At 45.4% G+C, this 24,856-nt stretch overlaps 1 protein-coding gene across 2 annotated transcripts in view; it reads left to right on the top strand.

Moving 5' to 3' along the window:
* Positions 1 to 24,856, top strand: part of LOC126295334 (alpha-mannosidase 2) — a 923,615-nt gene that overhangs the window by 739,404 nt on the left and 159,355 nt on the right. For both annotated transcript variants that reach the window (XM_049987803.1, XM_049987802.1), the window contains one exon: positions 7,876 to 8,049. In XM_049987803.1, the coding sequence (XP_049843760.1) occupies positions 7,876 to 8,049 (174 nt within the window). The remainder of the gene's footprint in view (positions 1 to 7,875; positions 8,050 to 24,856) is intronic.

Here is a 24,856-nt window from a genome sequence, read left to right as displayed (position 1 = left end):
GTTCAATATGAGCACCATTCCGAGGTGAGTTCTTCCCAAAACTTAATCTGTGACTGTGCAGTAACTGTTGCAACAATACTATTTCTAAAGTTCAGTATATCAGGAGGTAGCGGTGGCACATACACGTGATACTTTATGTATCGCACGAAGGTAAAAAATCAAATGAAGTCAGACCATGTGAAAATGTGGGAGGGTATTCTAAACAAGAATGTAGACTTTTACGGCGGGAAATGTCATGTCCATTATAATTAGCCGGGCTGTTATGCCGTGGTCGGTTGATGAGTTCTGTGTCAATTCCCAACTTTCCGTCCCCGACTGCGGAGGACATCTTCGAGGGGGTCTGTAGCTCGATGGAAGAAATTAAAAAAAAGAAAAAATGGTTCAAATGGCTTTGAGCGCTATGGGACTTAACATCTATGGTCATCAGTCCCCTAGAACTTAGAACTACTGAAACCTAAGTAACCTAAGGACATCACACAACACCCAGTCATTACGAAGAAATTCAAAGAGCAGGCCTTAGGTACTGCCAGCAAAAAAACCGAATGTATGGTTCCGATACACGGATGACACGTTTGTGCTGTGGAGACATGGCAGGGAGGAACTAAGCCGGTTCCAGGAACATCTGAATAGTATAAACTCGAGAATTCAGTTTACAATGGAGGATGAGGTCGACGGCAAATTACATTTCCTCGATGTGCTTGTTTTTAGAAACGAAAATGGTAGTTTGGGCCACTCAGTATACCGCAAACCCACGCACACGGACCGTTATTTACACCGGGATTCGAACCACTACCAACAACATAAGCGGGGTGTTATGAAGACGTTAGCGGACAGTGCTAGAAATATTTGTGAACCAGAGTTGCTCGACGCCGAGATGGAACATCTCTCCACAATGCACTAATGAAGAACGGATATGCGTCCGCCGAAATAAAACGTGCGTTGAGGCAGCCACGCAGAAATCATAGTGACCTACAGGCTACTGCAAAATGTAAGAATAGGGAGGATCTTGACGAAGCGGAATATTACCGTAATTTTCAAGCCCACCAGGAAGATACAGGAGCGCCTTAAGCCTGCCAAGGACGCTCGCAAACCATTGGAAAAAGCTGGAGTGTATAGGATCCCATGCAGCTGTGGAGATGTTTATGTGGGTACCACTGAAACAACTGTTTCAAAACGTTTGGAAGAGCATAGGGGCAACTGTAGGAGAGGAGAAGCGGAACGATCAGCTGTTGCGGAGCATGCTTTCCAGCCAGGGAACCACAATATTCGTTTCGAGGAGACGCAAGTACTAACGGCCACAAGCGGACATTACGAAAGGCTCTACAGGGAGGCAATCGAAATAGCTAAACACCCAAATAATTTCAACCGAAAGGAGGAGGGCGTGAAATTAAACGGTATATGGATGCCGGTGTTCAAGGAGATGTGTACCACCCGTCCACCACGGGGTGATGGCAACGGCGATCGACGGCGACGGACATCGGCCAATTAGACTGACGTTTTCAAAACACGTGACGTCACGCCGCGGCGCGGGAGCGCGCAGACACGGAACACGGAATTCAGCGGCAGTCAGTGGCGAGCCAGCGGGTGTGTTGGACCTTCCATCGAGCTACAGACCCCCTTGAAGATGTCTCCGGCATTCAGGGACGAAACGTTGGTAATTGACACAGAATTCATCGACCGACCACGGCATAACAGTGCAGATAATTATAATACACATTCTAAACCAGGTATGTCATCCAGCTACTTGTGGGCAGTCCAGAGGTCGGGTACAAAACTTTTTTTTTTTTAAGTTTGTGGTAAGATCTCATGGGACCAAACTCCTGAGGTCATCGTTCCCCCAATCTTACACACTACTTACACACTAACTTACGCTAAGGACAACACACACACACACCCATCCGGCCGCGGTGGCCGAGCGGTTCCAGGCGCTTCAGTCCGGAACCGCGCTGCTGCTACAATCGCAGGTTCGAGTCCTGCCTCGGGCATGGATGTGTGTGATGTCCTTAGGTTAGTTAGGTTTAAGTAGTTCTAAGTTCTAGGGGACTGATGACCTCAGATGTTAAGTCCCATAGTGCTCAGAATCATTTGCACCATTTTGATCCTTCCCTTGTCTTCCAGGTCTCGGAACTGTTACAAATCGGTCACTTCCCGGTTATAAGAACTTTCAGCATTGCAGTGCGTCAGCGATCGTAAGTATGGAAATAATTATGAAAAATCCGCCTCGATTGCACAAACCACCTGGTGTATACCTAGGTTTCAGCGTGGGTAACCACGCCTTCTTCAGAACAAAAATAAAACGGCTTGCCTAAATAGGCACAGTCAAAGGCTAAAATCAACACCTGCAGCGGCAAGAACCCATAATTGTTTTTTTTTTACAAATAGACGGTACATATGTACCAAGTCAAAAATATTACTTACCTCAAGCCTGTGTGTGCTGCCTGCTCCAGCCAACGTACGATGGTCACAGGCTCTCCACCGAACTGAGGCACCGCACGCTGCTATCGAAATCACTGCGCATGCGCGCCGACAGGAAACGCTTTTCTGGAGTTGTAGCGACTATGGTTGTTTCTGCCGCAGATATTATTAGTGCGGTTTCACCCGTTAACAATAACGTCCTCAGCATAGCTATCTTTTTAGTTTGGTTGTAATTTCTACCTAATTCTAGGGCCTCCATGTTAGGTTGTGGCTGATTTACCATCCGTGCACACACACTTTGTCGTGCGTTGCTATTCAGTATGTCTTAAATCAGTTAGATCACGATCCGTGTTAACTTTGTACTCCCGCTCCCATGGATAAGAACGAGCGTTTCCTGTCCGCGCGCATGCGCAATGATTTTGATAGCAGCGTGCGGTGCCTCAGTTCGGTGGAGATCCTGTGACCATTGTACGTTGGCTGGGGCGAGGCAGCACACACAGGTTTGAGGTAAGTAATATTTTTGACTTGGTACATATGTACCGTCTATTTGTAAAAAAAAAAAAACAATTATGGGGTGTTGTCGCTGAAGGTGTTGATTTTACCCTTTGACTGTGCCTATTTAGGCAAGCCGTTTTATCTTTGTTCTGAAGAAGGCGTGGTTACCCACGCTGAAACCTAGGTATACACCAGGTGGTTTGTGCAATCGAGGCGGATTTTTCATAATTACTTCCCGGCTAGCTTGGAGCCAGACGGATACATGAACAGCCATGAAGGATTGGCGGCCGCTGTGGCCGAGCGGTTCTAGGCGCTTCAGTCTGGAACCGCGCTGCTGCCTCGGGCATGGATGTGTGTGATGTTCTTAGGTTAGTTAGGTTTGAGTAGTTCTAAGTTCTAAGGGACTGATGACCTCAGATGTTAAGTGCCATAGTGACCAGAGCCATTTGAACACAAACCCGATCACCGATGGAGGATTCGAACCTCCGACGGCAAGGCGCCTGAGACCGCGTGGTTCCAGTCGCATACAGAGTTATGCCAGAGAGGCAGCGCGCCATCTTGCTGCCTAACAAAGTTCTGTGCATCAGCTTCTTCCGATCGAGAAATGCGCCACAGTTGTAGCTCATCTAGATACGAAATTCCAGTGACAGTTGCTCCGCTAAAAGGGAAAGGCCCATAAAACTCCCGACGGGATACGGCACAAAAGCATTCAGTTTAGCGGAGTTTCGTTGGCAACGGTACCTTCTCGTGGGGATTTTATGACCACCACTGTCGCACTAAATGTGTGTTTACATTTCCGCTGTGGTGAAATGTCGATACATCTCTGAACACGACACGACCTACAAAATCTTCATCGTCATGCGACAACGTTTCGTTTGCAAAGTTGGCGCTTAAACCGTAGTCTGCAGGCTTTAGAGGCTGTAACAACTGCAAACCATTTGGTACAAGGTCTTAACATCCGTATATTGATTTTGAAACACTTTTTAGTTTCTACAATTAAAAACTCAGAACCGTTTAGCGAGAAAAATAGTTCTCACTGTTATTTGGCTCGCTCTTAGAAAAAAAACAACATACAAACATTGAATTAAAAATGCGCTCTTTACTCTGTTGTAAATAGACGGGCAAATTTGTAAGTATACATGGTGATTCCCTGATAATGCTAAAAACTTTCAGGGATTATGGAGAAGAATAAATGTATCAACTTGCTGTGACGGACGCTGGTGCATAAACGAGGGAGTCGAATGTTATAACCGAAAATCTTTCTGATTACACGTCGACAGTGCAAGTCTTCTGCTGCAAGCTCTGTGGTTTCCATATTTTTGGAGGAGGTAGTATGGACCAAACTCGAAAAAAGTCCAATAAATATGAGCTCTAAATGAGCTATGAGGAGGAGTTGGACAGTAAAACAGAGCCGGCCGCTGTGGCCGAGCGGTTCTAGGCGCTTCAGTGCGGAACCGCGCTGCTGCTACGGTCGCAGGTTCGAATCCTGCCTCGGGCATGGATGTGTGTGATGTCCTTAGGTTAGTTAGGTTTAAGTAGTTCTAAGTTCTAGGGGACTGATGACCTCAGAAGTTAAGCCCCATAGTGCTCAGAGCCGTTTCAACCATTTGAATAGTAGAACAGAATAGCAAAGATTACCGAGTGCTCACAGCTCTTAACCCTGGATTTCATGGTTCTGTCATTTGTCAACAACCCATAAACTTGCGTATACTCCCATCTGGCAACACACAGAGCCTGGCTGCATCGTGCTAGACGGTATTTAGCGTCTTTATGTTGACAGAAACCGGTCAAAACCATAATATTTGCTAGAGGTCGAATGTACGTACACACAAGCCAAAGCAGCAGAAAGAGTGAATTACGTCTGCCACTTGGATCATATGTAGTTATATGTTTATGCTACGTAAAATGACGCTTAATCATAGCACAGAGTGTGCTTACATACTCTGCAACAACGATTAATAATTTATCAATATTTTCGGTTTGTTGCCATATGGAAACGAATACAATGTATTCAATAAATCAAAATTATTTAAAAATTTCTATGTTCAACCACTTACACATTATTGTCTATCAACCCCACCCTCAGATATTACACTACTGCCCATTAAAATTGATACACCAGGAAGGCTCAAATGGTTCAAATGGCTCTGAGCACTATGGGACTCAACTGCTGTGGTCACCAGTCCCCTAGAACTTAGAACTACTCAAACCTAACTAACCTAAGGACATCACAAACATCCATGCCCGAGGCAGGATTCGAACCTGCGACCGTAGCAGTCGGACGGTTCCGGACTGCGCGCCTAGAACCGCGAGACCACCGCGGCCGGCACACCAGGAAGATGACGTGCTATAGACGCGATATTTAACCGACATGAAGAACATGCTGTGATATGCAAATGATTAGCTTTTCAGAGCACTCATACAATGTTGGCGCCGGTGGCGACACCTGCAACGTGCTGGCATGAGGAATGTTTCCAACCAATTTCTCATACACAAACAGCAGTTGACCGGCGGTGCCTGGTGAAACGTTGTTGTGATGCCTCGTGTAAGGAGAAGAAATGCGTACCATCACGTTTCCGACTTTGATAAAGGAGCGCCATCATGAAAAATACACTCATGAAAAAAAAATTTCAAAACCACACCTCCAGCTGGAAAAGTTGTGGCTACGGTGTTTTTCGATTCCGAAGGACTCTCGCTTGTGGACATCGTGCCAAGTGGAACCACCTTAAATTCTAATGGTTATGTGACGACACTGAAGAAACTTCAAGCTCAACTGAGGCAAAAGCAGGATGTTTTGCTGTTGCACGACAAAGCACGGCCACATGTCAGTCAAAAAACCATGGAAGCGATCACAAAACTCGGATGGACAACTCTGAAACACCTGCCTTACAGTCCTAAACTGGCCCCATGTGACTGTCATCTCTTTGGGAGTCCGTAGCTCGTGGCCGTGCGGTAGCGTTCTCGCTTCCCACGCCCGGGTTCCCGGGTTCGATTCCCGGCGGGTAAGGGATTTTCTCTGCCTCGTGATGACTGGGTGTTGTGTGATGTCCTTAGGTTAGTTAGGTTTAAGTAGTTCTAAGTTATAGGGGACTGATGACCATAGATGCTAAATCCCATAGTGCTCAGAGCCACTTATTTAATTTCTCTTTGGGAAACTGAAAGACTCTCTCTTCGTGGAACAAGGGTTGAAGATGATGACTCCCTCGTGCACGCTGCCAAACAGTGGCTCCAACAGGTTGGTCCAGAATTTTGCCGTGCGGGTCTACAGGCGCTGGTTCCAAGTGGCGTAAGGCAGTTGAGAGGGATGGAAAGTACGTGGAGAAATGAAAATATTGTTCGTAATGGATGTATCTACACACTGTAAACCTTTCAAACATGTAGAATAGTATACAGATTTTTTTTAAAATAGTGTGCATTTCTTTTGGAGTGACCCTCGTACCTTGGGGGTGTTCAAAAAGTCTCTCCGCAGTGCTGTATGATTGTTAGCCGCGAGTGCCGTATGCAGCAGTGAATATATCGAAATGAATACACGTTATTAATTTATTGAATATTCATTTTTACTGAGATAAACGAAACAGTGTAATGTCTGGAGAGTCCACTTGAAGGGAAGTAACCCAGGCAGGTGAACAATCATACGGCTTTTGAACACCCCGTGGTCCGTAGTGCTTGAGACACTTAACAAACGTTAGGTGGCCGTTGGCTCCCTGCACACACTAATTAGTGTAATTTGTTTGGCAATCCTGCTCTCAGGTGACTTAACCACTGGCACCGATAAATAGTAACAACAATCAAAGCTATTTTCAGTCGTATGACAGCATTTGGGTTAGTTACCGTTGTAGTCAAATGGCTCTGAGCACTATGGGACTTAACATCTGTGGTCATCAGTCGCCTAGAACTTAGAACTACTTGAACCTAACTAACCTAGGGACATCACAAACATGCATGCCCGAGGCACGATTCGAACCTGCGACCGTAACGGTCACGCGGTTCCAGACTGAAGCGCCTAGAACCGCACGGCCACACCGGCCGGCGCTGTAGTCAGCTGGAATAAATCTCGGAGTAACAAGCAACTCCACCGAGCCTGCTAACTACCTAGAGTTATACTGTATAATGGTCTTTGCTCCCCTCCACCTAGCACCGAGCGAGGTGGCGCAGTGGTTAGCACACTGGACTCGCATTCGGGAGGACGACGGTTCAATCTCGTCGCCAGCCATCCTGATTTAGGTTTTCCGTGATTTCCCTAAATCGCTTCAGGCAAATGCCGGGATGGTTCCTTTGAAAGGGCACGGCCGATTTCCTTCCCAATCCTTCCCTAACCCGAGCTTGCGCCCCGTCTCTAATGACCTCGTTGTCGGCGGAACGTTAAACAACACTAACCTAACCTAACCATCCACCCAGCGTTCCCGCCTGCAGTACTGGTGAAACCCTATCACGACTGTCAGCAGAGAGCCTAGCAACTCCAAAAACTACGGATTCAGTATACAGAGTGATTCACGAAGATACGCAAGTATTTCAATATCTTATTCTACAAGCAAAACTAAAGAAAAGAGTTCGTATAAACATACGTCCGCAAATCTTCAGTTACGGAGTTACGGCTAGTAAAAGATTTTGCCGGAAATTTAACAACTTCGCTATTATCAAGCCATCTCAAAGCGGTACGAGGTTAAAGCAAAGCACGATTTCCATTTACTTTGTTGTCATTGGCCTGGTGAATCTAATGAAACATATCCCAGACGTGTATCTGCAGCAGTTATCCAGAACATACAGAGACGCAAAGACGTAATTTCGCAAATTTTCTAATTTAGTAACCACTTGGCCAGATTTGTTTTTTAAATTCCAGACAATTGCACAAAGTTTTCAGCAGAAGCTGAAATTCTGAACAGATACGCTAGAAAATTTACTCCCTTATGTTTACAGCCCTACCCAACGCTACTAGGGGCTAATGACAACGATGTGGTTCCGCAGGTGACCGCCAGGGCGGCGCTGTCGCTGCTGGGAGGCGACGGAGGCGGAGGCAGCGGTGGGGCGTCCATCGGAGGCGGTGCGGGGGCGGCGGCGGCGGGGAGCGGCGCGGGGGCGGCCAAGCTGTCGCTGCTGCCCGACACGGACCGCGAGTCCTACGAGAAGCTGCCGCGCAAGGTGGGGTGCGCCTTGCTAGCTCTGTCCTACCATACGCCGGCGCCACCCTTCCATTGCGTTCAGTGAAATGTGTTCTCCAGTCTGTTGTAGCGCACAACTCGTGTTGAAACAGTTTCAGTACTTCATTATTTTGTTTTTGGCCTTATGTGCTTATATGATTGTTTTGATAAAGAAAAGAAAAAAAAGTTGGTAGAGCACTTGCCCGCGAAAGGCAAAGGTCCCGAGTTCGATTCTCGGTCCGTGCACACAGTTTCAATCTGCCAGGAAGTTTCATATCAGCGCACACTCCGCTGCAGAGTGAAAATCTCATTCTGGAAACATCCCCCAGGCTGTGGCTAAGCCATGTCTCCGCAGTATCCTTTCTTCCAGGAGTGCTAGTTCTGCAAGGTTCGCAGGAGAGCTTCTTCTGTAAAGTTTGGAAGGTAGGAGACGAGGTACTGGCAGAAGTAAAGCTGTGAGGACGGGGCGTGAGTTGTGACTGGGTAGCTCAGATGGTAGAGCACTTGACCGCGAAAGGCAAAGGTCCCGAGTTCGATTCTCGGTCCGTGCACACAGTTTCAATCTGCCAGGAAGTTTCATATCAGCGCACACTCTGCTGCAGAGTGAAAATCTCATCCTGGAAACACTCCTCAGGCTGTGGCTAAGCCATGTCTCCGCTGTATCCTTTCTTCCAGGAGTGCTAGTTCTGCAAGGTTCGCAGGAGAGCTTCTGTGAAGTTTGGAAGGTAGGAGACGAGGTACTGGCAGAAGTAAAGCTGTGAGGACGGGGCGTGTGTTGTGCTTGAGTAGCTCAGTTGGTAGAGCACTTGCCCGCGAAAGGGAAAGGTCCCGACTTCGAGTCTCGGTACGTGCACACAGTTTTAATCTGCCAGGAAGTTTCATATCAGCGCACACTCCGCTGCAGAGTGAAAATCTCATTCTGCGCATAGTACCGCTGTCTATCGCTGTTAATGTACTGCTAGGACTGTCGGGAAACCGTAGACAGAAACAAGGTATACTGAAAGGTCATGCCCATATATTTGTACATTTTCCTCACAGAGGCTTATTACATGATGCAAATGTGCTACACGTATCATATATTATGTAACAAGCATCTGTGAGCAATACGTATATAGACATGGCCTTTTGGACAAGGTCAATCTGTTTTTAAATATTTTAGCGATGACAAACGTTTGTAATGTGCTGAGTTTTATCCACGTGACATCCTGTGCATGAAGCCCAGCGTATAATGAACAAGTTTTACTACATAAATGTTTAACAGCTGACGATGGTAGCTAATGCTGTTGAAACTGATTGTCTTGATTTTTTTTTAAAATATTTTATACAATCTTGGCTTTTGAATGGTTTTTAACAGAATGGTTTTTAACAACTAAAACAATCGCTCTTCAACATTCTCACAATGAGAAAATTGAATGAAAAATTCGCACAGAGCGTTGTAGGGATAGAGTAGGGGAGTGTATCGAGAGTGACAATAACTAAATATTTCCAGAATGAGATTTTCACTCTGCAGCGGAGTGTGCGCTGATATGAAACTTCCTGGCAGATTAAAACTGTGTGCACTTGCCCGCGAAAGGCAAAGGTCCCGAGTTCGATTCTCGGTCCGTGCACACAGTTTTAATCTTCCAGGAAGTTTCATATCAGCGCACACTCTGCTGCAGAGTGAAAATCTCATCCTGGAAACATTCCTCAGGCTGTGGCTAAGCCATGTCTCCGCTGTATCCTTTCTCTCAGGAGTGCTATTTCTGCAAGGTTCGCAGGAGAGCTTCTGTGAAGTTTGGAAGGTAGGAGACGAGGTACTGGCAGAAGTAAAGCTGTGAGGACGGGGCGTGAGTCGCGCTTGGGTACCTCAGACGGTAGAGCACTTGCCCGCGAAAGGGAAAGGTCCCCAGTTCGAGTCTCGGTCCGTGCACACAGTTTTAATCTGCCAGAAAGTTTCATATCAGCGCACACTCCGCTGCAGAGTGAAAATCTCATTCTGCCCATAGTACTGCTGTCTATTGCTGTTAATGTACTGCTAGGACTGTCGGGAAACCGTAGACAGAAACAAGCTATACTGAGTCCGAACATAATGACAAACAGTGAGTGGCCACGGCTGTTGTCAAAAGCAGGAGCCGCGCGGGGTAGCTGTGCGGTCTAGGGCGCCTTGCCACGGTTCGCGTGGCACCCCCGGTCGGAGATTCGAGTCCTCCCTCGCGCGTGGGTGTGTGTGTGAGTGTTGTCGTTAGCGTAAGTTAGTTTAAGTTAGCTTAAGTAGTGTGTAAGCCTAGGGACTGATGACCTTAGCAGTTTGGTCCCATAGGAACTCACCACAAAATTCCAAATTTTCAAAAGCAGGTACTGTCACTGAATGGGACGAATATCTTTCCAAACGACACACGCAGCGCATTTCGCACCACTGTGCAGATATTTCCATCAGTACGCAAAACAAGTATGAACGCTGTTGCAGAGGCAACGGAAAAAGAATGCGAAGTTCAGAAGAACGCGAAATCCCGAAGATGGGCTAAAATTTACAGACGCGCGAAATTTGGCACGTAGTTCGATGCGAGATGCCTTTAATAGGTTCCACAACGAAACATTGTCTCGAAACTTGGTAGAAAATCCGAAGAAATTCTGGTCGTACGTAAAGTACACAAGCGGCAAGACGCAGTCAATACCTTCGCTGCGCAGTGCCGATGGTACTGTTACCGGCGACCGTGCCGCTAAAGCGGAGTTATTGAACGCAGTTTTCCGAAATTCCTTCACCAGGGAAGGCGAATGGAATATCCCAGAATTTGAAACACGGACATCTGCTAGCATGAGTCTCTTAGAAGTAGATACCTTAGGGGTTGCGAAGCAACTCAAATCGCTTGATACGGGCAAGTCTTCAGGTCCAGATTGTATACCGATTAGGTTCCTTTCAGATTACGCTGATACTATAGCTCCCTACTTAGTACTCATATACAACCGCTCGCTCACCGATAGATCTGTACCTACAGATTGGAAAATTGCGCAGGTCGCACCAGTGTTTAAGAAGGGTAGTAGGAGTAATCCAGCGAACTACAGACCTATATCATTGACGTCGGTTTGCAGTAGGGTTTTGGAGCATATACTGTATTCAAACATTATGAATCACCTCGAAGGGAGTGATCTCTTGATACGTAATCAGCATGGTTTCAGAAAACATCACTCTTGTGCAACGCAGCTAGCTCTTTACTTGCACGAAGTAATGGCCGCTATCGACATGGGATCTCAAGTTGATTCCGTATTTCTGGATTTCCGGGTGGCTTTTGACACCGTTCCTCATAAGCGACCTCTAATCAAGCTGCGGGCCTATGGGGTACCGTCTCACTTGTGCGACTGGATTCGTGATTTCCTGTCAGGAAGGTCGCAGTTCGTAGTAATAGACGGCAAATCATCGAGTAAAACTGAAGTGATATCAGGTGTTCCCCAGGGAAGCCTCCTGGGACCTCTGCTGTTCCTGATCTATATAAATGACCTGGGTGACAATCTGAGCAGTTCTCTTAGGTTGTTCGCAGATGATGCTGTAATTTACAGTCCAGTGAGGTCACCCGAAGACCAGTATCAGTTGCAAAGCGATTTAGAAAAGATTGCTGTACGGTGTGGCAGGTGGCAGTTGACGCTAAATAACGAAAAGTGTGAGGTGATCCACACGAGTTCCAGAAGAAATCCGTTGGAATTCGATTATTCCATAAATAGTACAATTCTCAAGGCTGTCAATTCAACAAAGTACCTGAGTGTTAAAATTACGAACAACGTCAGTTGGAAAGACCACATAGGTAACATTGTGGGGAAGGCGAGTCAAAGGTTGCGTTTCGTTGGCAGGACACTTAAAGAAGATGCAACAAGTCCACCAAAGAGACAGCTTACACTACACTCGTTCGTCCTCTGTTAGAATATTGCTGCGCGGTGTGGGATCCTTACCAGGTGGGATTGACGGAGGACATCGAAAGGGTGCAAAAAAGGGCAGCTCGTTTTGTATTATCACGTAATAGGGGAGAGAGTGTGGCAGATATAATACACGACTTGGGATGGAAGTCATTACAGCATAGACGTTTTTCGTCGCGGCGAGAGCTTTTTACGAAATTTCAGTCACCAACTTTCTCTTCCGAATGCGAAAATATTTTGTTGAGCCCAACCTACATAGGTAGGAATGATCATGAAAATAAAATAAGAGAAATCAGAGCTCGAACAGAAAGGTTAAGGTGTTCGTTTTTCCCGCGCGCTGTTCGGGAGTGGAATGGTGGAGAGATAGTATGATTGTGGTTCTATGAACCCTCTGCCCAGCTCTTAAATGTGAATTGAAGAGTAATCATGTAGATGTAGTACAGACACAAAGAAAAATGCCGGTGGGCGGTAAGATGTGAAATGAAATGCAATTACTCACCACCCAAATCTGCAGATGTCTGACACTCAGATCGGTACCAGCTCTGTGTGTCGATAGAGAATCAACCAAAGCTCCGATTTAGTTCGTGATGGGTGCTGTTGTCTCGTGGAACATATGTGAATGGCAATTAAAAGTAACCGCAAAACTAGGCAGTATGTGGAAAGCATATATGTGAGTTGCGGCTGTGCAGATGTCTGGTAGGTGGGTTCATAGCCGGCAGGGTCGCTCAGCCTGTTCGGTCACAGGGTTAGTAGTAGTAGTACGGTATTCTGCCTTACGGCAGGTCTTGCCATGGGTTAAGCCTCTTCCACTTTTGTCTGTCCACAGCCAGTCTTTTCTGCATTTCTGAATATGTGTCTCCTTTTGTATTCTCCAGAATTTGATATCTTCTTTTTCCTCTTTCCCTTTTTCCCTCCACCATTCCTTCTATTCCTTCCTTCAATAAACAGTCCCTCCTCAAACAGTGTCCAATCCGTTTCAGTTTTCTCTTTATGATAACTTTCAGCATGTTTCTTTCTTCTCTAACTCTTCTTAATACTTCTTCATTCCTTACTCGGTCTTCCCATTTCACTTTTTTCCACTCTTCTCCACATCCACATCCACATCTCTAGTGACTCCAATCTTCTTTCATCTTCCTTCCTCAACATCCAGGTCTCTGCACCATATAGTGCAGCGCTCCAGATGTAACATTTGGCAAATCTTTTCCTCAGATCTTTGTTTAGTAGTCGACAAAGTAATTTCTGTTTCCTCTTGAATCCTTCTTTTGCCACTGCAATTCTTTTTCTAATTTCTGTTGAGCAATTCATATCATCCATTATTATACTTCCCAAGTAATTGAAGTTATTCACTTGCTCTATTTCCTCTTCCCCTATTTTCATACGGCATTTTCTCCCCTTTCCTCCAGTTACCATGCTTTTCGTTTCCTTCTTGTTAATCTTCATTCCATAATCTTCTAATTTTGTGTTTAGATCATCTAACATTTGCACTGTGTGCCATCACAACCATGTCTTCTGCAAATCTTACACACTCCACTCTCCGACAACCTTTACAAACTCTTCTCCTTGCATCGGAACTTTCACTAATAATTTCCTCCGCATATTTATCGAACAGTGTTGGTGATAAACAACAACCTTGTCTTACACCTCTTTCCAGTTCTATTTCTTCGCTTATCACACCTCCTATTCTTACTCTTGCTGTCTGGTTCAAATATAAATTCCTAATTAGCCGTCTATCCCTCCAGTCAACTTCATGTTTCCTTTGGATTTCTATCAGTTTGTTCCATTGGACACAGTCAAAAGCCTTCTCAACATCAATGAATGCAACATACACCTTACTTTTCTTCTCCATGTACCTCTCCCCTGTCACTCTCAGTATCCCAGTGGCCTGAAACCAAATTGTTCATCTCCTGTTACGCAAGTCAGCTTTCCATATAGCCTTCTGCTAAGTGTCTTCAGCAAGACTTTGGCTGCATGCGATATCGGGCTCACTGGTCTATGTTCCTCACACTTTTTCCTATTCTCTGTCTGTTCTATAGGCATTAAGATACTTTCTGTAAAGCCATTTGGCGATTTTCCTGTCATGTATATTTGATTACACAATTCAATCAACTCCCTTTTCCCCTTCTTTCTCAAATGACTTCAACAGCTCCGCAGGAGTCTTATCAGTTACCATTGCCTTTCCATTTTTCATCTCGTTCATAGTTTCTTCAATCTCTCTAGTTAGTATTGCATTTCCTTTGTCCTCATCGGCTGCAACTTCATCATCTTCTTCTTCTTCACTTGGTTGTCTGTCTGCAGCGTATAACCATTCTATATTTTCTTCCCATCTTCTCATTATTTCTTGGGGATCACTTACCATTTTAACGTCTGCTGCCGCTACTCCCTTTAGTCCATTGTTGTTTCTCTTTTCCCTGAATGTCGGATCCATTGCTTCTTTGTACAGCAAATGATATTTTCCTTCTTTCTCTAATTTCTGTATCTTGTCACACTTTTCTCTCAGTCATTTCTCCTTTGCTTTTCCTGTCTCCCTTCTTAATTCATTATTTAAGCTTCTGTAGTTGCGTTTCCCTTCTTCTGTGTTTACAGTTTCCCATTTCCTGCGATCATCCATCTTGGTTATATCTGGTGTTACCCATTCTTTCTTTACTTTTTTCCTGTCCTTGACTCCAAGCGTTTCCCTAGCTGCCTTTTTGATCCCATTTTTAAAACAATCTCATCTTCCTTCTGTGCATTCTGCTTCCTGTCCCTTCATCCTGATTTCACAATATGCGTTCTCTAATTTTTCACAATTGGCTATGTCTTTCAGTTTCTCAAAGTTAATGTGCTCCCTCTTCTGTCCTTTCCACGTTCTTTTCAATTTAACTAGAACTTCAGCTACTGCTAATATATGATCTGAATAAATATCTGCCCTGGATAGCTTTTGACGCTCTTTAGTCCGCAGTTCGTGGTCGTGCGGTAGCGTTCTCGCATCCCACGCCCGGGTTCCCGGGTTCGATTCCCGGCGGGTCAGGGATTTTCTCTGCCTCGTGATGGCTGGGTGTTGTGTGATTTCCTTAGGTTAGTTAGGTTTAAGTAGTTCTAAGTGCTAGGGGACTGATGACCATAGATGTTAAGTCCCATAGTGCTCAGAGCCATTTGAGCCATTTTTAACGCTCTTTAGGCAATTTCGGTATCTTTGTTGTTTCATTATGTAATCATTTTGGTATCTTTTGTTGTCAAATCGAGATATCCGAGTATACCGTCGTCTTTTGTGGTTATCAAATTGAGTATTTCCAAGTACCATAAAATTTTTATTGCACTATTACAACAATCTTTGCCCTCTCTCATTTCTTTCTCCCAGTCCAGAGCTTTTCCTTCTGGTCCTTCACCAACTACCACATTCCAATCACCCATTATAAGAATACATTCATTTCTTTTCTCTCTGTCTGCTAAGTTTTCTATCGTCTCATAATATTCTTCTACCTCTTCAACTGAATGATTACTTGTTGGCATATAGAGCTGGATGATAACTAACTCTTTCTTTTTCCCTTTCACTCTCATCATCATTATTCTTCTACTAACATATTCAAAGATGATAACCTTGCCCTTCAGTCTTTTACCTATCAAAATTCCAACCTCATACATTCCATTTTTATCTTCACCTGAATATTACAATCGGAAGTCGTCACTGTCTATTTCTCCACAGCCACCCCATCTCACCTCACACATTCCGAGTACATCCAATTTGTTTCTTGTTATTTCATGTTTGGCGTTTTCTGATTTCCCTTCCTGGAGAAGAGTCCCAATCCTCAATAAGTCTTCCTTTTTCTTCTCCTTCCTCCCTTTTCCATTTGCCCTAATCTCTGGAGTTGTATTCCCCTCGCGAAGATCCGATTGAGGGGGAGCTTTACCTCCGGAATGTTGTACGAAGAGGTCCATCCCATGAACGTTTAGGGAAGCAATTCCAGTGGTGGTTTCCCTTTGCCTTCCACTGTCGTCCACATCCTGTCCGCTCGATGACCCAGTTTCCCGCTGGGTTTGGTAACCCAACCTTTCACCGGATTGCTCAGCTTAACGGGGGCACCACGTGTAGGTAGGATTGTGGAGAATTGAGGAGAGAGAGGCTAAGAGAACTCTCATGTTGTGTTCTTGTATTCGCATCTCACCCCCATTTTTAGCCAGAGTCGCAAGGTTGTAGCAGTGACTCCACTACGTCATCTCCCAACGCCTCTGTAATAATAGGAATCAATGATCAACTTGAACGGATGTCCTGTGACGTCCGCCCAAAGCAAACGCAACGAACTATACCGAAGAAAATGAATACACGTAAAAAAAAAAATTTGGTAGAGCGTGAGATCATCCTTCTAAAGTCCCGAGTTCGATACTCGCCGTTGGCTTTTTTTTTAACACTTTACGCAGGAAATTGTTAAATGGAAGAACATTTTTCTGACTTGTAAAAGGACTTTTCGGAGTTTATAGCAATGTTCTTTTGGCAGCGTGATTTCGCTTCCTTAGTTGAACGTAGAAAACCTACAGAGTACATTTGTATAGATAGGTGGCGTGTGGTGTACACAAATGTATTGGTACTTTGAAATAACTAAGCGAAAGCACACTGCCAGAAGAACATTGGTATAAACTCCGAACAGTCCTTTTACATGTCAGAAAAATGTTCTCCCATGTAACAATTTCATGCGTAAACCGCTAACAGAATCGCAGTCAGTTAGCTTTGAACTCAGGACCTATAGTATGACGATCTGACGCTCTACAAACTTTTTTTTTTACGAAAGTCATTTCGTTCGTTGTATTCATTCGGGGCGGACGTGCGATGACAACCGTTCAAGTTCATCGTTGATCCATTCACTCATTTTTTTAAAAAAAATTTTATTTATTATTACAGAGGTTAGCTAACCCTCCGACCGAACACGCTGAGCCACCGTGACGGCTACTCGCCTACCAACGATCTCCCTATTCACAGTTCACAGAAACGGTTCCCTATACTCTGCAGTTCTGGTGTTCCTTTTAATTACTGTTTACGCATCTTCTAGTTGACATCAGCACGCAGCACGAACTAAATAGCTGTTTTCGTTGATAGTGCATCGACAAACAACATTTGGTACCGATCTGAGTGTCCGACATGTGGAGATTTGAGTGTCAGCTACGAGCCACCGGAGACTGCGGGTCCAGTGTTCCAAATTACTCACGAAACGTCCCTGAGGACACTCCGAAATGTCCTGGCCGGAGTTCAAGTTCACAGTTTAGGAAGATGACTGAAAACATCATGTCCATTGGCCACTTCCGGACGGAATACTGCTTGGTCGCGTTACGGGTACTTTATTTATTTATTTACAAGTAAAGTTCGAAATGGTTAAAATGGCTCTGAGCACTGTGGGACTTAACATCTGTGGTCATCAGTCCCCTAGAACTTAGAACTACTCAAACCTAACTAACCTAAGAGCATCTCACACATCCATGCCCGAGGCAGGATTCGAACCTGCGACCGTAGCGGTCACGCGGTTCCAGACTGAAGCGCCTAGAGCCGCTCGGCCACACCGGTTGGCACGTCAGGTTCCGTAGGGCCAAGTTGAGGAGCAAATCTCCAAGGTCATGGAACGTGTCAGTACATAAAATTACAACATAAAAGTAATAACAAATAAACCCGAAAAAAGTCAGTCCATAAGTTTATAAACCAACAATAAAACAGGAATAAGCATAATTTTTCAAGGAACTCCTCGACAGAATTCAAGGAGTGACGCAACAGGAAAGTCTTCAGTTTCGATTTCAAAGCTCGTGGATTACATTTTTGAATTCGAGTGGCAGCTTATTTAAAATGGATGCAGCAGTATACTGCACACCGTTTTGCACAAGAGTCGCCAGCCGCAGTGGCCGAGCGGTTCTAGGCGCTACAGTCTGGAACCGCGCGACCGCGACGGACGCAGGTTCGAATCCTGCCTCGGGCATGGATGTGTGTGATGTCCTTAGGTTAGTTAGGGTTAAGTAGTTCTAAGTTCTAGGCGACTGATGTCCTCAGCAGTTAAGTCCCATAGTGCTCAGAGCAATTTGAACTTTTTTTTTTTATACACAAGAGTCAAGGAAGTGCGATACAAATTCAGGTTCGATTTCTGCCCAGTGTTAACTGAGTGAGAACTGCTTATTCTTGTGAATAAGCTGATATTGTTAGCAAGAAATGAAAGTAAAGAATTAATGTATTCAGAGGCCAATGTCAAAATACCCAGACTCGTGAACAGTGGTCGACAAGATGTTCGCGAACTAACACTATTTATTGCTCGAACCGCCTGTTTCTGAGCCAAAAATATACTTTCCATACGAACATAAGCGAATGAAAAAAGCAAAGTAAACTAATTTTCGTGTCGAACGATTACTTATTTAACATGTTGCTGTTGTTGTGGTCTTCAGTCCTGAGACCGGTTTCATGCAGCTCCCCATGCTACTCAATCCTGTGCAAGCTTCTTCATCTCCCAGTAGCCACTGCAACCTACATACTTCTGAATCTGCTTAGTGTATTCATCTCTTGGTCTCCCTCTACGATTTTTATCCTCCACGCTTCCCTCCAATACTAAATTGGTGATCCCTTGATGCCTCAGAACATGTCCTACCAACCGATCCCTTCTTCTGGTCAAGTTGTGACACAAACTTCTCTTCTCCCTAATTCTATTCAATACCTCCTCATTAGTTATGTGACCTACCCATTTAATCTTCAGCATTCTTCTGTAGCACCACATTTCGAAAGCTTCTATTCTCTTCTTGTCCAAACTGTTTATCGTCCATGTTTCACTTCCATACATGGCTACACTCCATACAAATACTTTCAGAAACGACTTCCTGACACTTAAATCTATACTCGATGTTAACAAATTTCTCTTCTTCAGAAACGCTTTCCTTGCCATTGCCAGTCTACATTTTATATCCTCTCTACTTCGACCAACATCAGTTATTTTGCTCACCAAATAGCAAAACTCCTTTACTACTTGAAGTGTCTCATTTCCTAATCTAATTCCCTCAGCATCACCCGATTTAATTCGACTACATTCCATGATCCTCGTTTTGTTTTTGTTCATGTTCATCTTATATTCTTCTTTGAAGACACCGACCATTCCATTCAACTGCTCTTCCAAGTCCTTTGCTGCCTCTGACAGAATTACAATGTCATCGGCGAACCTTAAAGTTTTTATTTCTTCTCCATGGATTTTAATACCTACTCCGAATTTTTCTTTTGTTTCCTTTACTGCTTGCTCAATATACAGATTGAATAACATCGGGGAGAGGCTACAACCCTGTCTCACTCCCTTACCAACCACTGCTTCCCTTTCATGCCCCTCGACTCTTATAACTGCCATCTGATTTCTGTACAAATTGTAAATAGCCTTTCGCTCCCTGTATTTTACCCCTGACACCTTCAGAATTTGAAAGAGAGTATTCCAGTCAACATTGTCAAAAGCGTTCTCTAAGTCTACAAATGCTATAAACGTAGGTTTACCTTTCCTTAATCTTTCTTCTAAGATAAGTCTTAGGGTCAGTATTGCCTCACGTATTCCAACATTTCTACGGAATCCAAACTGATCCTCCCCGAGGTCGGCTTCTACCAGTTTTTCCATTCGTCTGTAAAGAATTCGCGTTAGTATTTTGCAGCTGTGGCTTATGAAACTGATAGTTAGGTAATTTTCACATCTGTTAACACCTGCTATCTTTGGGATTGGAATTATTATATTCTTCTTGAAGTCTGAGGGTATTTCGCCTGCCTCATACATCTTGCTCACCAGCTGGTAGAGTTTTGTCAGGACTGTCTCTCCCAAGGCCGTCAGTAGTTCTAATGGAATGTTGTGTACTTCAGGGGCCTTCACATACCGTCCCAATAATAAAAATAGCAACATTAAGTCTTTGAATAAGATCCTGAACCTTGGCGTTCCGTGACAGTTTACTATCTACCTTAACAACTAGAAATATGAACTGTTCAGTTTCACTAATCATATGTCCATTCTGTGAAATTAAAATGTCAGGTTTTGTTGAATTGTATGTTAGAAACTGTAAAAACTGAGTCTGACTGTGATTTAGCTTTAGTTTATTTTCTACAAGCCGATGACCTTATATCATGAACTAACTTAAACAACTCTCATGGCATATAAATAGTTCTAAAATTATCTACATTATCCCTTTCCCTCTTACTGGGATTTAATAGTTTATGTACATTTTAGGTGGTTACATAAATCTAGTATTAACAGACGTAAGTTAATGAAATGCTTTTAACCACTTTTGATGACCTTTGGCTTTTCTTCGAATGGTATGTTACTTTGAAATTGCTGCTATAAGTACAACGTGCTGTTTGTCGTTGAGAACAAGTTAAAAAAAATGGTTCAAATGGCTCTAAGCACTATGAGAGTTAACATCTGAGGTCATCAGACCCCTAGAATTAGAACTACTTAAACCAAACTAACCTAAGGACATGACACCCATTCATGCCCAAGGCAGGACTCGAACCTGCGATCGTAGCATCTGCGCGGTTCCGGACTAAAACGGCTAGACCCGCTCGGGCACAGCGGCCGGCCGAGAACAAGTGTCTTAAGTCATTTGAGTGTTCTTACGAAACCTACCGTCTGTTTTAGACGTGTGTACGTGCAACATGATGTTCTTCTCGTAACACGATTCTACAGTGCATGATTCAACTACTACACAAATATTTGCTCAACTGGAGAACGGCATTTGGTTTCAGAGAATCTTGGTAGTACAATACACAAACTAGCTGACGGCATCTTACCTCACCAAATGTCACGCTTCAAGTAAAAGGTGCGTCTCTACCAGTCTAGTAATGTGTGTCTGTGTCCACACGGTGTTCTTGGAACAATGCCTCTGCGACGTGCATGGCGTCGTCGCTGACGGCGCAGTGTACCTGTGTATCGCAGCTTGATGGCAATTGATATTGACCTTGCTGGTCAATTTAACAAGCAGCAGTTAATTGGAGGCCCCAATGTATTTCGTGGACTACATCTGAACTTTACCTGTGATGTACAGGCACTGTTTGGAGGTAGTACTTGGCTGACACTTGCTGTTGTGTGGGGCAATCAAGCAGATTATGGTGGCGTTGAAGCTTTTCCTGATGCCAATATTCTCACTTGGAAGACATGGAGCATTTCTGAGACTACAGGACTGTTGGCTAAACAGCCTTATGGTACTCTGGTTCCAAGCATGCTATTTGTTTTGAGTACAAGAAAGAAAAAAAAATAAACGCTGATGAGTACTTGTTTATATGGGCCAAAGTTGGTAATGGCAACTGTAAAATAAAGATCAAGATGGTAGGAATTGCAGACATTGCTACCATCCATACCGTCGTTCTGTACATGCCACACATCTCGCTGGGAATTTCACTGGGTTTACGCACTGTGGCCTTCATCAGCAAACGCGCGATGTTTGTTTAGTAGTTCAGGCTAGACTTGCACAATAAAACAGAATACGCTTTGTAGCGCTAACGTCAAACTACGCACAGCAGAAAAAGTTTTCCATCACCCCGGTTCCCAGAACTCCTGAAGATCAACGTTGACTGTGGATATTGTATCACAGACACAGTCACTTTGACTGTTCAGAGATGTCACTAAACCCGCCCAAAGATGTAAACAACCATGCATGAGCAGCGCCTATTACATGGAGAGGGGGTCCGACAGCCGATCAGTTCCAGTCATTCCACCAGGAAGGAGGCACACGGCTCGTCTTGTCTGTAGTCCAACTGTGCCTAGAGTGTCAGTACCGCGGTTCGATCGCGTCGACATCGTTACTTTGTGCCAGGAAGGGCACTCTGTAAGGGAAGTGTGCAGGTGTCTCGGAGTGAACCAAAGCGCTGTTGTTCGGACATGGAGGAGATACAGAAAGACAGAAACTGTCGACGGCATGCCTCTCTCTGGCCTCCCGAGGGCTACTACTGCAGTGGATGACCGATACCTACGGATTATGGCTCGGAGGAACCCTGACAACAGTGCCACTGTGTTGAATAATGCTTTTCGTGCAGCCACAGGACGTCGTGTTACGACTCAAACTGAGCGCAATAGGCTGTATGATGCGCAACTTCACTCCCGAAGTCCACGACGAGGTCCATCTTTGCAACCACGACACCATGCAGCGCGGCATAGACGGGCCCACCAACATGCCGAATGGACAGCTCAGGATTGGCATCACGTTCTCTTCGCTGTGAGTGTCGCATATACCTTCAACCAGAGAATCGTCGGAGACGTGTTTGGAGGCAACTCGGTCAGGCTGAACGCCTTAGACTCACTGTCCAGCGAATGCAAAAAGGTAGAGGATCCCTGCTGTTTTGGGGTGGCATTGTGTGGGGCGACGTACACCGCTGGTCTTCATGGAAGGCGCCGTAACGCTGTACGATACGTGAATGCCATCCTCCGACCGATAGTGCAACCATATCGGCAGCATATTGGCGAGGCATTCGTCGTCGTGTAGGAGAGTTCGCTCCCCCATCGTGCACACCCTGTGAATGACTTGGTTCAGGATAACGAAATCGCTCGACTGGAGTGGCCAGCATGTTATCCGGACATGAACCCTATTGAACATAACTGGGATAGATTGCAAATGGCTGTTTATGGACGACGTGACCTATCAACCACTCTGAGGGATCTATGCGAATCGCCATTGAGGAGTGGGATAATCTCCACGAACATTGCCTTGGTGAACTTGTGGATAGTATGCCACGACGAATACAGGCATGCACCAGTGCAAGAGGACGTGCTACTGGGTATTTGAGGTACCGGTGTGTACAGCAATCTGTACCATCACCTCTGAAGGTCTCGCTGTATGGTGGTGCAACACGCAATGTGTGGTTTTCATGAACAGTAAAAAACGCGGAAATGATGTTTATGTTGATCTCTGTTCCAATTTTCTGTACAGGTTCCGGAACTCTCTGAAGAGAGATGATGCAAAACTTATTTTGATGTGTGTATATATTGTCGGGAAACTTCACAATTTCGGCTACAATCCTCCTTGCTATATCGAGCTATCTGAGCTGTTTTTACTTGCACGCGCCGTTATTTCTATGCAAGACATTGTTGCTTCCGTGAGGCGGTCGAAGGCACGGGATTGTTCTGTGGTGACATGGAAGGCCACCACAATCGCCTTCGGCTGCACTTGTCTGTCTCTATTCGCGGCCTGCATTTGGCGAGATGGAACCGGCGAATAAATCAGTTCCGGGACGCCGTCCTGGGCAGTAAGTCAGTCGGCGGGGTATTAAGCGTGCGCTGAGTTTACGGGCGCGGGAAGTACCTCTAAACACTGGCCGACCACAAAGCAAGCGCTTCACCCAGGGTGGCCGTTAAACTGCCGCGCCGGCAGTTAAGATGTGGCGCGATACGATGGGACACGCCACGGGCACAAAATCCACTTCCTCGCGTCGAAGGCCGCCGCTTCCGGGTCGAGAGCCGATTCCCAGACAGTCAGTTGAACACGCCGATTGCGCGGTACAGGGGTCGTTCAGTTAACCCTTTGTCTTCCACCCCCACACAATATAGTGAAGAAAAATTATTAAGTTATTTAAAACATTTGAGCACTTCTATCATTTTTTTTCAGAATACAGTATGTTGCGTTGAAGCATCGCCGCTCACTAAAGGTAGATGGATGGTGCAATGTAATTACTACAACTGCTATCGCCTGCGGTCCATATTTCATAATTTCAGTCACTGTACCAGATCTGTGATAAAAATTGTCATGCATCTTAAACTCATACGCTGCACAGATCAAGATAGACATCATTTTCGCCTTTTTTTTCTGATGAAAACGACACATTGCATGTTGTACCACCATACAGCGAGACCTTCAGAGCCGGTCCAGACTGCTGTACACAGCGGTACCTCCAATACCCAGCAGCACGTCCTGTTGCATTGATGCATGGCTGTATTCGTCGTGGCGTACTATCCACAAGTTCATCAAGCCAATGGTGGTCCAGATTGTCCTACTGCTCAATGCCGAGTCGGCGTAGATCCCTCAGAGTGGTTGGTGGGTCACGTCGTCCATAAACAGCCCTTTTCAGTCTATCCCAGGCATGTTCGATAGGGTTCGTATCTGGAGAACATGCTGGCCACTCCAGTCGAGCGATGTCGTTCTCCTGATGGAAGCCATTCACAAGATGTGCACGGTGGGGGCGCGAATTGTCCTCCACGACGACGAATGCCTCGCCAATGTGCTGCCGATATGGTTGCACTATCGGTCGGAGGACGGCATTCACGTGTCGTACAGCCGTTACGGCGCCTTCCATACCACCAGCGGCGTACGTCGCCCCACATAATGGCACCCTAAAACAGCATGGAACCTCCACCTTGCTGCACTCGCTGGCCAGTGTGTCTAAGGCGTTCACCCTGACCAGGTTACCTCCAAACAGGTCTCCGACGATTGTCCGGTTGAAGGCATATGCGACACTCATCCGTGAAGAGAACATAGTGCCAATCCTGAGCGGTCCATTGGGCATGTTGTTGGGCCCATCTGTACCGCGCTGCACTGTGTCGTGGTTCCAAAGATGGACCTCGCCATGGATGTGGGGAGTGAAGTTGCGCATCGTGCAGCCTATTGTGCACAGTTTGAGTCGTAACATTACGCCTGCCCAAAAAGGCATTATTCAACACGGTGGCGTTGCTGTCAGGGTTCCTCCGAGCCGTAATCTTCAGGTAGCGGCCATCCACTGCAGTAGTAGCCCTCGGACGGCCTGAGCGAGGCATGTCACCGACAGTTCCTGACGCTCTGTATCTCCTCTGTGTCCGAACAACATCGCTTTGGTTCAATCCAAGACGCCTGGACACTTCCCTTGTATCTGTCATTTGTTCGTGCATGCATTTGTGTGTGTTTAGGTGTGATATAATTTTTTTTGTGCTGTGTGTGCGTGTGTGTGTGTGTTTTGGTATAATTTTTTGTGGGCTCTGCTTGTGTGTGTGTGTGTGTGTGTGTGT

The sequence above is a fragment of the Schistocerca gregaria genome, chromosome 11 (assembly GCF_023897955.1).
Source record: "Schistocerca gregaria isolate iqSchGreg1 chromosome 11, iqSchGreg1.2, whole genome shotgun sequence".
Taxonomy (NCBI): domain Eukaryota; kingdom Metazoa; phylum Arthropoda; class Insecta; order Orthoptera; family Acrididae; genus Schistocerca; species Schistocerca gregaria.
Note: the sequence above shows the minus strand (reverse complement) of the source record. Positions and strands in the feature narration are given on the sequence as shown.